General features: G+C 54.1%; 2 protein-coding genes and 1 long non-coding RNA gene across 29 annotated transcripts in view; 1 reads left to right on the top strand and 2 right to left on the bottom strand.

Annotated features, from left to right (window-relative positions):
- Nucleotides 1-6,439, top strand: part of CHDH (choline dehydrogenase) — a 38,652-nt gene extending 32,213 nt beyond the window's left edge. For all 8 annotated transcript variants that reach the window (XM_072785887.1, XM_072785882.1, XM_072785885.1 and 5 more), the window contains exons 6-9: nt 801-935; nt 1,747-1,889; nt 2,326-2,428; nt 3,185-6,439. In XM_072785887.1, the coding sequence (XP_072641988.1) occupies nt 801-935; nt 1,747-1,889; nt 2,326-2,428; nt 3,185-3,603 (800 nt within the window). In that variant the 3' untranslated portion in view covers nt 3,604-6,439. The remainder of the gene's footprint in view (nt 1-800; nt 936-1,746; nt 1,890-2,325; nt 2,429-3,184) is intronic.
- Nucleotides 875-2,042, bottom strand: LOC140610166 (uncharacterized). Its single transcript, XR_012011938.1, has 2 exons — nt 1,713-2,042; nt 875-1,051 (listed from the first exon to the last, which is right to left on the bottom strand). It is a non-coding gene; the product is annotated as an uncharacterized lncRNA (long non-coding RNA).
- The window catches only part of CACNA1D (calcium voltage-gated channel subunit alpha1 D), a 302,032-nt gene continuing 291,370 nt past the window's right edge, over nt 3,248-13,909 (bottom strand). For all 20 annotated transcript variants that reach the window (XM_072785865.1, XM_072785856.1, XM_072785861.1 and 17 more), the window contains 3 exons: nt 11,980-12,101; nt 10,065-10,385; nt 3,248-9,565 (listed from right to left, as the gene is read on the bottom strand). In XM_072785865.1, the coding sequence (XP_072641966.1) occupies nt 9,272-9,565; nt 10,065-10,385; nt 11,980-12,101 (737 nt within the window). In that variant the 3' untranslated portion in view covers nt 3,248-9,271. The remainder of the gene's footprint in view (nt 9,566-10,064; nt 10,386-11,979; nt 12,102-13,909) is intronic.

The following is a 13,909-nucleotide window of genomic DNA, read 5'->3' on the forward strand; positions in this document are numbered from 1 at the left end:
CAGTATTCCATGGAACGGTCACATTCTTCCCAAGAGCCTTACTGGACACCCCTGCTCTCTGGGGGCCCCAAGTCTTTGTGTTTTTTCCCTTTCCCTGGCCCACTGTTTTCTGTCCTTGGGACTCAGCAGCAGCTTGGACATCAAAGATGCCAACTCAGTGCTCCAGAGCATGCTTTTCATGCTGAGACAATTACCCCAGGCCTAACATTTCTTACAAACTATCTTTGATACCCATTAGGGCCTCTTAACTCTCTTAAAACCCAGGCTCCCTCAAAATGACCCATTTTCCTATGGAGGCTTCATCATAAGAGGCCTGTGAGAGTGATGGTCTGTGACAGCAGCCTGCCACCCCATGTCCCCGCATGCTTAGATGAGCTGGCACAGCGTCTGCCCAGCACAAGGCCTGATTCTCTTTACCCTACATCAGGGGTGCAGGGTGGGCCATCAGGCCATCTGGCAGCAGCTCAGGGAGTGGTGCCTGCTGAATGCTGGGGACCCATGCTCGGGGAGGGTGGCTGCAGGGGAAGGACGGTGTTGGATGGTTACAGGGGCTGCCCTGGGAGTGAGTGACAAGGGCAGGTGGCTTTGGCAGCATGAGAGGACTAGACTTGGCCCTGAATATGGGGATGATGTCCCGGGAGGTGACCTTTAAGCCAAAATGAGCAGGAGCTGGCCTGGCAGAGAAGTGGAAGGGGTGGGGGTGGGGGTGGGGCGTTTTCAAAGCCAGGGGACATTGAGAGGCCAGCACAGCCGAGGCCCCCTTGGAAGCTGTTTCTCGTAACCACTCCCTCCCATTTCAGGAGTGGGCCAGAACCTACAGGACCACCTGGAGATTTACATCCAGCAGGCATGCACCCTCCCCATCACTCTCCACTCGGCACAGAAGCCCTTGAGGAAGGTCCGGATTGGTCTGGAGTGGCTCTGGAAGTTCACGGGTGGGTGTGCTGGTCCGGGACCTGATTGGAGCTGGTCGAGGGGCAGCATGGCCTCCCTGGCCTCAAGTCACTTATTCACAGTTTAGCTCTGCCTTTCGCCTCCTCAACTTTCCCATCTGCAAAATGGGGATACATAGTCACGCCCGGCAGGCTGTTGTGAGGACCAGATGCAGCACCCCAAGGCCTGTCCAGTGTACGATTCCTCAGAGCCTGGGTGCTGCTCTCTCTTACGGATGGACAGGAGTAAAGGCACAATCAACATCCATTTCTCAGCAGTTTTTTTGTCTGTTTTTGGAGTCCCAGAGTACCGCCCAGGCCAGAATGTGGTCCTTGGAGATCCCTGTCAGCATGGGTTTCTCCCACACCTGCCAGCTATGCTGTGCCAGTAAGGCAGGTACCCTCAAGGGAGCTTCCATGCTGGGGGGATCAATGGAAAGAATCCTTGTAAACCTGCTTAAGTTTTAAGATCAGGACGTTAGTAAAGTGGAGAATATCTGAGAGGTAGGAAGAAGGTGTTACAAGGGCCCCGGATCTAGGTATCTGGTGTTGGAGGAAGAAATATGTTGGGCCAGGGAGACTGTAACATGTTGAGGAGGAAGTCAGGTCAGCAGTGGAGGAGTCCAGGGGAAGGGCAAAGCCCCCTGGCAGGAGCTGGTATTGACACCTGTGCTGTTGGGTGAGCGCCCCCTGAGGATGAGAGGCCAGAGTTGAGCACTTTGGGTCCAGGCCCCAGAATAGGGCCCGGGGGAGCTACCCAGAGAGGGGAGGCCAGCCCACCTGCTCAGCTGCCTCGTCGTCTTCTGCTCCTCAGGGGATGGAGCCACCGCGCACCTGGAAACAGGTGGGTTCATCCGGAGCCGGCCCGGAGTCCCCCACCCGGACATCCAGTTCCATTTCCTGCCGTCCCAAGTGATTGACCATGGACGGGTGCCCACCCAGCAGGAGGCTTACCAGGTAAGCAGGCCACATTCTCCTCACTGCAGCAGGGCCCTCGGCGGGCTGTGCAGGAGCCTTGTCCTGCTCTCCAGCTGTTCAGCGGGTCCGAGTGGGGAGGGGAGAGGCTGACCCTGGAATCTTCCTGAGGCAGTGCCAGGAATGACTCAGGGTAAATGCTCTAGAGATCCAGACTGCTGGAAATGGACATATGTGGCCAAGGGCCCTGGGGTTTCCCTGAAAGCCCCTGGAAGTTTAAGACCATCAGGCATAAAGCCAGGAAGCAGGTTCAGGGAGGGGAGGGGAGATCTTCCTTCCCCCCACTTGTGGAAGGTAGGGGGGATCTGTCTGCTTTTAATTGGCTCTGGGTGTGGAGTCCTATCCCACGGATACCCTGGGGCCTAAGCCTACTGAGTCAGGGGATGGCAGGAGGTCATGCTTCCTCCGGTTCTTCTAGGTACACGTGGGGACCCTGCGGGGCACAAGTGTGGGCTGGCTCAAACTGAGAAGTGCCGACCCTCGGGACCACCCTGTGATTCAGCCCAACTACTTGTCAACAGGTAATTCACCAGCCCCCATGTCTCCCCAGGCCTGGGCTTGCCAGGTCATTCATTCAGTGAATGAGTGGATGCCTTTATGGGGTTCACATTTGTCTGAATTATACCCGAGATACAGGTCCCCCTCTGCCTCCCTCACTTTGGGCTATATAAACTTGCACATGCTGTTTGCTCTGTGTGTCCTGGTCACTTGAAGTAACCCTGGCGGGTCCTTTTGCACAGCAGGAGAGAGTTGCAGCTTTCAGAACAGTTCACCAGAAGGTGCAAGGAGATCTGGCTGTGCACATAGAGCTCACAGAGCAGTTTTGCTGCTGTTACTCTGAGCATCCTCCAAAAGCAGATAACCTTCCTGGGCCTGCCTCTTTGCATGCAGCAGCAAAAAGGAGCACTCCCCATTGCTCACTGACGACTCGCAGCATGCTCACAGCCACAGTGGCAAGCAGCAGGCTGTCTACTCTTGCCCCTCATTTAAACCCAGGGCTTCTGGGGCAGGCTGTGTCCACCTAGGATGCTGCCTATTGGCCTTCATGAGACTCTGCTTGGCTGTAGTCTAACTGGCCATGAGTAGGTGACAAACGACCTGGTGGCTCTGTGCCCCTGAGGTTTTCTGGCCCGAGCACCCTGGTCTGTGGATCCACTACGGCAGTGGGATCACAGGGCTGGCAGGCGCTGACCGTTGCTTCGGGCAGCTTACTGAGCCTCTTCGTGCTCAATCCGCTGGTAAGAGGCGGCACCTCACCTGTCTCTTCTCATTGACAGAAACCGACATTAAAGATTTCCGCCAGTGTGTGAAGCTGACCAGAGAAATTTTTGCCCAGAAAGCCCTGGCACCATTCCGGGGGAAGGAGCTCCAGCCAGGAAGCCACGTGCAGTCAGACACAGAGATAGACGCCTTTGTGCGGGCAAAAGCAGACAGTGCCTACCACCCCTCGTGCACCTGCAAGATGGGCCAGCCCTCTGATCCCACTGCCGTGGTGGATCCGCAGGCCAGGGTCCTCGGGGTGGAGAACCTCAGGGTGGTGGATGCCTCCATCATGCCCAGCGTGGTCAGCGGCAACCTTAACGCCCCCACCATCATGATCGCGGAGAAAGCAGCGGACATCATCAAGGGGCAGCCTGCGCTCTCGGACGAGGATGTTCCTGTGTACAAGCCCCAGACCCTGGCCACCCAGCGCTGAGGTGGACACTGCCCGAGATGCCTCCTGACGAGCCAGGAGGGTCAGCGCAGCACCCACCCCGGGTGCCCTTTCCTGAAACTGTCGAGGATGTCACAATTCAGTGGCTGAGAATGAGTAATTTCTGAGGCTCAGAGACCAGTACAAGCAGCCAGGCAGGTTTCTTTTCACCAGCATTTTCCCCCACAGGCCTGCCTCCTAAGGGACAGGAGAGAGGGCTAGGGGGCAGGCCTGCAGAGGATGGCTGACTCCTGCCACCGCCTTGTCTCAGACTCCATGGCACACTGCAGTCCAGGGTCTCCCCCCGGCCGCCCTCTTAGTGAGGGCAAGTGGCTCCAGGAGTGGGGTGCTGGCTAGAGGGCACTGGGTTCTTGGGGTGGGGGTGGGGAGCATCCTCTGGCTCAGGCTGCAGCCTTGCAGCCAGGCCCATGCCTAAGCCTCCGGCATCCCTGCTCAGAGGGAAAGCTGCCTGCCGGAAGAAACACGAGCCGCTCTCTCCTACTTCCTGAGTCCCCTCCCAGTTGGGTCCCTCTGAGGGCCCACGTCTCCAGTGCTCTGGTTCTTAACACAGCCCCATGAGAGCATTTCTGGACCTTGTTCAAAGAGGAGTCTGGAGAGTCTCTTCAACTACCATAGGTTTCCTGATTTAGCATTTTAAAAGATTTTCCTGTTACTGGGGAAACCTAGAATCCCAGAGCAAACCCCACAGACCAGACCTCTGCTCCCAGCCAAAGCGGCTAGCCCAGAGAGGATGCTTTCCTGTCAGCCCAGGGAAACGACTCACAGTGGACAAGGCTGGCCAATTTGTATTCCACAGGCATCCGCAGGAACAGACGGGGATGGAGCCGAGGCTGATGGAAAAAGCAGTCAAGTCAAACTACGTACCTGAGCTTGTGAAAATAAACTGGCAAAGATTTGAGTTGGGGGGGGGGGCAGTGGGGAGAAACAGATACAAGTAACATTTAAAATAGCTCTTTGATCTTTAAAACTTTCTCTAATTCAACAATGTAATCCAGTACCTGATTTTTGAGTGGAGATGCCTCAGCCAGACTGTTCTTACAAGGTGATGAAAACTAAATGCATTTTGGATTGATTTTTCCGAAGATCTCCAAGGCCACCATCTACGGCAGGGGAGAGAAGAACTGTGCTATGGAAACCTGCTGCGCGGGACCCACGACAAGGAGGGGAGGGAAAGGGGGCATTCCAGGCTTTGCCCAGGATCGAGGTGGCCCGGAGGCCAGACAGCCACAACCTGTGTTTGTGAGAAAGACCTTCCAGAGAGAGAGGAGGAAACCACCACACTTCTCCTTCCTTTAAAAATTTTAAGTATCTCTGGTTGAATCTTACCTGTATCTTGCTTTATTTTCTGTTCCAAGGGAGGCTCTAAGTGCTAGGAGATCCATCTCTCCTAGAAAGCTTCCCCATCTGCCCACAGCCGTGGTGCACGGTCATCACCCTCGGGGTCCTGGAGCTACCTGCAGGGGTGAAAGGACAGCGGGGCAGCGCAGGTGCCCACCCCACTGCTCGGAGGGCCAGCAGGCAGCGAGCTCAGTGGGCAGAGGGGCCCAGGCCGGAGCGGGACTGTGCTGACCTTCGCTCGTGCGGGTGGGCCAGGTGACCCAGCCGATCACTCCTGCGGCCTCTGCGTTCTCCGAGCCTGTGGCTTGTTTACTACTGTGTCCACCCCATCGGATAAGCAGAATGACCTGTGGCCAGAGGCACAGAATGCTGTACGGCCGGATGACATCTAGGCCCCTCGCCCACTCCTGGTCACTGAGTCTTGTTCCCGATGATCACACACCATGTGCAGAAGTAAGTCTCAAAAGAGAACACCGTGAGTGCCCTACATCCAGGCCTCCTGGGACTCAGAGCGGAGCACCGTGCTGTTGGGGTCCAGCCGAGGGCAGAACACTGGGCTCTGAAGCGGCTGCTCGCCCAGGCCCTGGCCGGTGAGCGTGCAGCCATCTGGCAGGGGGGAACCGTGGCCCGTTGTCGCAACAGCAGGCCGTCTCCAAGTCCCTGCCACGAGGGAAACTTGGACCTCAGAAAGAGGGCCGTTGGCTGCAGAAGCCCGAGAGGGAGAAGGGTGCCCACTGGGTTAGGGCAGCCATGCCACAGGCAGCAGCTCTCCGGGCACCCAGAGACCAGGCCAGCACTCACCCTGGGAGGAATCTTACTTAAGCCCCTTAGCAAAGACCCCCTGATGCTCACAAACAGAAGAATGTACTTTTCCAAAAATGGTTGAAGAAGTGCAACAGAGCTGTGTATTACCTGGTCGGGCCCTGAGCATGGACCCCTTCGAAGAAGCCTATGTCCAAGCTGCTGCATGAGCTGAAGGTGCTTCCTGGTAGCTTCGGGGTCATAACGCACAGGTGGAGGAGCAGCCCGTCTGCAGCATGACCGGAGATGGCAGGTCCTGGAAGCCGGGTCCTGGCACTTGGACCTGCAGCCTCTCTGCTCCCCGGGCAGACTATGGGAGTCCTCGTTTCCATAAATTCAAATAGAGTCTCCTCTCCAGCCTGGAGGCTATTCCTCCCCACAAAGGCAGTTTCCTGCTTCCACCCAATTAACATCACATCTAATACCCGCGTCCTTTTCTCTTAAAAAACCAGAAGGAAACACACACTCTCTCCACCAGCCCTATCTTGAGACCTAGGCAGTGTCCCATGTCCTTTCTCATCCCACCATCCCCACAGGGTGTCTGCAAGGCCTCTCTCACTGGTGCTCCTACATTGGACACACGGGCCCCAGGCCTGCCCCTCATTCTCCTGCCCTCTGACATCCCCAGGAAAGGAGGAATATCATTTTGGAGAAATAAACACTTTGTTAACAAATGAAAGCCTACCTAGTGTCTGTTTTTGAGTCAGGGAAGGAGCTGGAGCTCTGTGCCAGAGGACAGCTCTGGTGCTGGCCGGTATTTAGAACAAACCTAAAGCCCATCATAACAATGGAAACCTTTTCAGGAAAACAGGCAATTGGCAAAGACAGCGAAGACCATAAAATATAAACAATGTGAAGTAAACTACCCTGGTTCCTTTCACAAGTGTGGGGTCAGCAGTAAGGCAGGTAACGCCTACACTGTGTACGGAGAGCTTCCCAGGCTCCAAAATGTGGGAAAACAGTTGGAAAGGCCCATCTGGCCAGGCTGCTGGGTAGAAACGAGAGGAAAAGCTGTTTGTGAGGTTTCTGCTGGTTGGGAGTTAGAACTGCCATTTCCATTGTGCTATGAAAAACACAAAACCAAATGTACTACTCCTGGGAACACAACAGAATGACTTTTAGGGGATGTAGGGGAACCAGAAGGGAGAGACATTTAATCTTATAACTTTCCTGAAGGGATGCCTGGGTGACTCAGTGGTTGAATGTCTGTCTTTGGCTCAGGTCGTGGTCCTGGGATCCCTGGGTCCTGGGATCGAGTCCCGTATCAGGCTCCCCAGAGGGAGCCTGCTTCTCCCTCTGCCTATGTCTCTGCTTCTGTCTCTCATGAATAAATAAATTTAAAAAAATCTTTCCTGAAGCAAAGGGAAAAAAGCCCACATGGCTCAACAAAGTACTGACTGGAAAAGAGGGTGGCCTGCACCAGAAAACCCGACCGTGGTGGAGGCAATTTGGGCTGCTGCTGAGAAGCCACACAGGAAGAACAATACGCAGCAGAAAGGATGGGAACAGTGGCTTAGCCCTTGAGGAGAAACCGTGCTCTCTGCAGCTGGTGCCGACTTAGCCACGGGCATCAAGGAGGGAGCCATCAGGGTACGGGAACTGCTCAGAGTCCCAGGACTGCCCTCACCGGCCCCCACCAGCTCTTTGCAACAAGAGCTCCCTAATGCAATAAAATTATTACACAGTTATATTCTGAAGAACATTTTGCATTTTAATTAAAAAAAATTTACGTCAGGAAATAGTCATTTACAAACCTTGAAGTGTTTTTGCCTGGATCTGGAGTAAGAATGTCTTAAGAAGAGGTTTGTAAGGTCTTCATAACAAAGTCTTGTTATTTACAAAAAACAAAAACAAAAAAAAACCCCAAAACATTAACAGGTTGCCTAGGTAATATTTAAAAATTTTGAACCCAAAACTGTTAATTATCTTTTTTTGACCGCAGGGAATCCCTGCCAAGGTAAATTGACAAAGTCGGCATGATTCTTTGAACAGAAAAGGAAGCCTTGGTGGGTCTAATGGTCCAAAAGTGGGTTTTCATCAGGAAGTACAATCGGAGTGTGAGTACGTTCTAATGAAAACTTCAGCCCTCATTCAGTTGCATATAAAAGCCCTCAAAGAGAACACACAGTACAGCAGTGTTTTGTAAAAAGGCAACAGTACAACTTGGACAGACCCGACGTTCCCATCCTGCAGAGCATCGCTGTGCCCCTCCACCCCCTTCCCCAGCACCCCGATTTATGACAAGCAGCAGCGTCCGTCCTCAGGGAGCAAGGGCAGAGGAACTCCATTCACCTGTGTGATAATTTCTACACCAGAGATGCGAAAATGTCTTGTGGGGGTAGCTGAGGTGCCATTGTGAATGCCACAGGGTCAGAGTAACCAGCTCGACCTACGCAATGAGCTTCTCGGAGGGCTAGTGAGAGAAAAGACAGTTGTAACCCATGGTGGACCAAAGGTACACTATCAAATCCTAGAACTCTTGCTCAGAGCAAAGGCTGTTAAACATCTGGTATATCTTGTTGTAAAGGTAGATTCAGAGTGACTCAAAATATTTTAGAAAAAAATCTGATGTCAAGTTCTTTTGAACTTAAAATTTCATCCCCAAAAGATTTTCACTGAATGAATGAGAATTGGCTCTACTTCTTCTACTTCTGTACAGCCCGAGTAAAAATGCTAGTAATTTCTAGGTTTCAGTGGGGAACTACAATTATTAGGACCCATGGATATTGCTGCAGTTCAAATACGGTACAATAATTACAAAATATAGACCATCTCTTTACAAATACAAATTATAGTATATTACAAGTCATGTACAGTAAATCTATAATTTTTAAACAAACTAGCGTATCTAAGTTTACCTGGTTGCGAGTGCATGATTATTCCAGTTTACAGTTGCCCTTAAGCTGCCAGTCCAAAACCGACTGAGTGACACTCTCTTGTAAACTGGGGTCACAGAACAGAAAACCTCATATATGAGGTCCTGCTCCCCTCTCCAGATGACGGCTGGTAGGTAGGTCCTGACTCACACACTGCATTTCAAAACGGCTAAACAGAAACCAGGAAGCAGTGTATTTGGGGGGACGGGTTTAAAAATGGATATGCTGGGCCCAGTGAATGTCTGATATGCTAGACCGATGGCTGAGGTAATGACACAGGTGTGGTGATCGTCATCACCTTGACCTTCCCCACCGTGCCAGCAGGTGGGTGGGCGCGGGCGAGTGCCCCGGGGGCGCCCTGGACGAGTGGGCCGGGCTTGTCCCACGTCCTCGTCCTCTCGGGTCCTCCCCAGGAAGGCTGCACCTGCTGCTTCCCACAGCTGGGGCTGGGCACGGGTGCACGGCTGTTCCCTACCAGGTTTATGGCTTCCTTGAGGCATGACATCACTTGTACAAAAGTCTAATTGAATACGGACTCCACACTAGTGCCTAAACTTTCCTAACTATGAGGCACTTTTTTCCTGGCCCTCCGGCGCCCCACCTGAGGCCAGAGCCAGTCTGCCCCTCCCTGGGGGCTACAGGGTGGTGATGCATATCATTTCATCTGCCAGGTCCTCCTCATCTCTTCCGAGGTCAGGCTCCTCATCGCTGTAGCCCGGCCCAAAGTCCTGGAGCTCATAGTCCTGCCGGTGTGAGACAGGGCCCACGCCCCCGTTAGCCCGGGGATGCACAGTCCCATTGAGCAGGTTGCTGGCTGCGCTCTCCATCTCATCGATGGTCAGGTCACAGGCATCGGCGATTTCGTGTTTTGTTGCCGATACAAATTTTGGGTCCCTTGCATACCGTCCTAAGCCTTCGGATATCAGGACCTGTATATATAGGACAAAAAATGAACGGCATAAAAGTGTTAGAAGGCTTTGCAGGGAGAAGCCCACAGGAACCACCTAAAGCACAAACCGCACGATGTACTTCTGGGACTCAGCCAATCGTGTCTGCTAGACCTCACACATGACAGTTAAATGTAAATGGCTTTGAAACATCACAGAGTTCCAACACTACATGTGGCCCAACAAGAGTGGGCCCCACTGGGGAAAATATCTCAGTAGGAACTAGTAGTATGTGCAGGCCCGGCACCTGCAATCCTAGGTGCAGCTCCTTTATGAGAACTGGCAGTGGCAGTATTTTTATACTCATGCCGTAAGTACCATCTTTGTATCCAAGGAATGGGCGCTGTCCAGAGGAAAAGGGGCACACTTGGGCCCCAGAGCACCCCCAGCCTCAGAACTTCCACTGCCCCTGCAGGTCCCCCTCTGCTATGCCAGAGCCTGCCCATCCTGGCATCCTTGGGGTGGAGTGGAGCATACTCACTGCCTCCACCAAGCTGTCTGCACTCCTCTGCTTGTCACTGTTTTTGTTGCGGAAGCTGCTGGGGACAGTCAGGCTGGCTGGTGTGAAAGTTCGGTATGAGATGCCGGGCTCGTCCGTGTACCATGAGCTTCGGTGCAGGGATGGAAGGCTGCCGTTGACCTGGTCCAGGGCCTCTGGCCGCTCCACCTGGATCAGGGGCGCGTAGCACGGCGTCCAGTCTCGGTACGGAGGGGTCGCTGGAGGGGTGGCCCACGACCGGGTTGAGTGGCTCGGCGAGTACTTCTGGGCTTTACTGGAATCCAGGCCCGCAACTGCCATGATCTGGGGAGAGATGAAAGGTGGCGGGGTCAGAGGTCCTCAGGAGCAAACCCCAGGCCTCCTCACGCAGACCAAGCAGGAGACATGGCTGCAGAGGGGCAGCCTCGTACAGGGACTTGAAGAGGACACAGGCAGTGAAATCTGGCTTTCTGGCAGACTAGTTTTGGTTTTCCCAAATCCATAATGCACTCCTTAGGACTGTTCCTAAGCAGGAATCAGCTGCTAATTTGTCAAACTGCCACCAAGCAGTGGAGAATTAGTGAAGACATTTCTTTACCTTGTGGTGTATGAACATACCACCCCGTTCACTCTAGGTTCAAATACAGTACACTCGGGGCAAACGAGACATTCCCAGCCCTCAGAAGGAACACAGCTGGTTCTCTTGACTCTAGTGCAATTCATCACACCAGCAGGCATCTGGTCTGCTCTGAAGCTCTGGGCACAAGCCCTGCTTCCCCCACCTACAGCTGCACCACAACAGATTGGCCCCAGTATTCCCTCTCTGCACGGAGGGCCACGATGGCCCGTGGCCCAACCAAAAGCCACGACCACCTGAGGGAGGCAATGCAGGCACAGAGGTGTCCTCGTCAGCGGGACAGCACAGGGAAGGGCGTTTTCATGCACGTGCCCACATAGACTGCCATGCCTACTTGGTTTGTGGCATTTGATGGCTGGGCCTTCCCAAGCTTTGCCCTCTCACAATAAAGCAGGGCACAAATAAGAGCTAATACAAAAACTGAAGGCAGGAAAGTAAAAAATTGGCAGAGAAACCTGGAACAGGACACCTGAAATGGAAACTAGTGCTCACATGCTCAGGATGCTGGCAGTGAGCTACCTAGGTGGTGAGCTAGCTCTGCAAATTTACAGACTGGGTGTTCCCTGCACGCTTTCCTGCCCCTGACACATGTACACAGTGGGTGGCATCTCTGATGTGCTCTTCTTAGAAAGAAAAAGTACCATATTCTTGTCCTTGAGGCAAGCCCCTGGTGAGTGGGCGGCTGCCCCACCCTCCCTCCAGCCCCTGAGCTCCTACCTGTCACACTGTGGATGGGTCCTTCTCCCTGGACCACCATCTTTCCTTGCGGCCTGTTTGAAGGCTCACCCACCCCTGTGACCAGAGGGCCCTGTGCGCAAAGGGCTCCACAGACATGTTTTAATGAAAGGACAGCATCTTGGCAAATAAAGGGCAGCACTGATTATTCAGGACCAGGCAAGCAGCCACCACTCCCTGGGTCAGGGATTGTACTAGGCCGCATCGTCAATGCCCCAGAGAGAACACAGTGTGCACCCAAGCCAAGAGCCCAGCTTTGGAAGCTGGCGGCCTAGGATGCCTATGTCAACTGGGTCACACACCTCCTGTGTGAGCTTAGGCATGTCGCCTACCCTCTCCCCTGATATTTGCTCATTTGTGAAAAGGGGGTCGGGATAGTATCTATTTGGCAAGGTTGCTACAGGATGGAGCCAGAGTGTCTGTGAAGGTTCTCCCCTTTTTTTTGCTCCTGCTGCTGGCAGCCAAAGGGAAGGGGGTGTCTGGAGGGCGGGGTCCACAGGGTACCCGTCAGGCACGTGTATCAAGGCCACACGCAGGCCGGCTCACCTGTTGCTGCATCAGGTGCAGTGGCAGGGCTGTGCGGTGGGGGAAGGTGGGGGACAGCGAGACCTCCTCCTGGCTGCTCTGCCGGCGCAGGCACTCAAAGTTGAAGGAGGATCTCCGGTGCGCTGAGAAGTGAAGCACACCAGCAGTCGTGAAACAAGCGCTCTGTGGGGGCCCCAGGGCTCTGGGGTCAGGGTGGCCCACTGGACACTCAGCAGGGAGCCCGAGAGGAAGCAAGCGATATGTCCCAGGAAGAGCATTAGGCAGTGAGGTCTCAGAACTTTGGGAGGCTGAAGAGACTGCCCAGCTGAGGGGGTGTTTTTAGTTAAGTGCAAGTTGGCTTCTTGTACAAGTAATGCCTGTTATCACAGGGCACAGCTAAAGGCTCCAGAGAGCAGCTGCTCTGACTTGACACCCCTGGTCCTGTACACACATTATGGGGACCACAGCACTTCAGGTCTAGAACACAACGTCATTCTAGAATCCTACAACACCTGCTGCCGCCCCCCACCCCCCCGCCCCGCTGCCGCCCCCGAAGGCATCTTAAGAGTCTCTGGGGCCCACAGCATCTTGCTGCTGCTCCTGTGCTTCTGCCTGCTTCAAGGGGAGTGACTTGCTATAACTCAACCAGGTAAGAAAGCAAGTTCTTTTGTTGGGAAAGACCCAGCTTCTCCAGCACTGAAGGCAAAAACAGAAAACACCTCTAATGTTAAAGAACACAACTGTCCTGTTAACAACCACTCGAAATAGAGGCTGGTGTACAGGCTGAGCAATGATAAGAGATCCAAAGTTTGTGGCTTCACAGGACACAGGGCCCAGGGCCCCAAGCACAGGCCAGGGGCTCTGCTCCCCCTGGGAACAGGTCTACCCTTGAGGGCGTTGGCGCTGGAGAAAGGGCTTGGGGCCCTACTGACAGTTTGCAAGGCAGGAGCCAGGTCTCTTCAGCTTCTGCTTCCTAAGATCCCAGGGCATTCCTCCTGCTTTGGCAAAACACACCCCTAATTCCTGTACTGGAAAACCATAGGGGTGGGTGAGCCTCCCAGGCCTCCTAGAAGTCACAGGAAGCTGCAGGAACTGGGTTCTGTGAGAGCTCTAGTCTAAAAGTGTAGGAAGACCAGGCTGAGCCATTGACTGGCCCTGCCCAGTGTGGGGAGAACAGACAACGGCCCTGGCCACCCGGGCTTGAGGTGCCCCTGTGGGGCGTGCTGGGCCTCCTCCTCCTCCTCCTCCTCTTGGAGTTGCCTACATGGGACATGGACAGCTGTAAGACACCTGCTATCCCCATCAGACATCCTGTCCTCCCTGCACCACACAGGGAGGGCAATGTGTCCTAAGGGGGATACCCTAAGGGAGATGGGCCTCCCTCGTTGGCACCCCCTCTAGAACCCCCTCAGGATCAGAGGGCAGGGGCCAGAGGCTGGGAGCCAGGAGAGGAAACCACCATCTCTCTCATTCCAGTAGTGCCTTGCGGTTTTGAAAATCCATGTAGACACTGATCATCTCATCTGCTGTGTGCAACCGACGCCGGCAGACGAAGTAATCTCATTTTTGCTGAGAACACAGGCTGAAGGTTTCCAGCTTCTCTCTGCCCAAGGTCTGAACCGATGAGCAGCGAAGCAAATAAAATTTATTTGCCCTTACAAATAAGGAGGCCCGCTCTCTGCTCCGCTCTGGCCCACTCAGGTTCTTTGCTTCACTAGGGCAGTGCCCCTGAATGGTGGGCATTAATGTGGCTACCGGAGGGGACACAGGGAGATCCAGGCGGGGCAGTGGCACTCCCTGGGCAAGGGGCCTCTGCCTGGCCTCACCTGCCTGTGTCACCCAGTATTCACGGAGCTCAGAAGTGTTCTGTTCAGCATGTGTTTGGGGCTGCAGAGTTAAATATTAACTATGGAAATGGTGTCTCCTGCGACAGACAGCCGGAGAGAGGCAG

The sequence above is a fragment of the Canis lupus genome, chromosome 19 (assembly GCF_048164855.1).
Source record: "Canis lupus baileyi chromosome 19, mCanLup2.hap1, whole genome shotgun sequence".
In the NCBI taxonomy this organism is placed as follows: domain Eukaryota; kingdom Metazoa; phylum Chordata; class Mammalia; order Carnivora; family Canidae; genus Canis; species Canis lupus.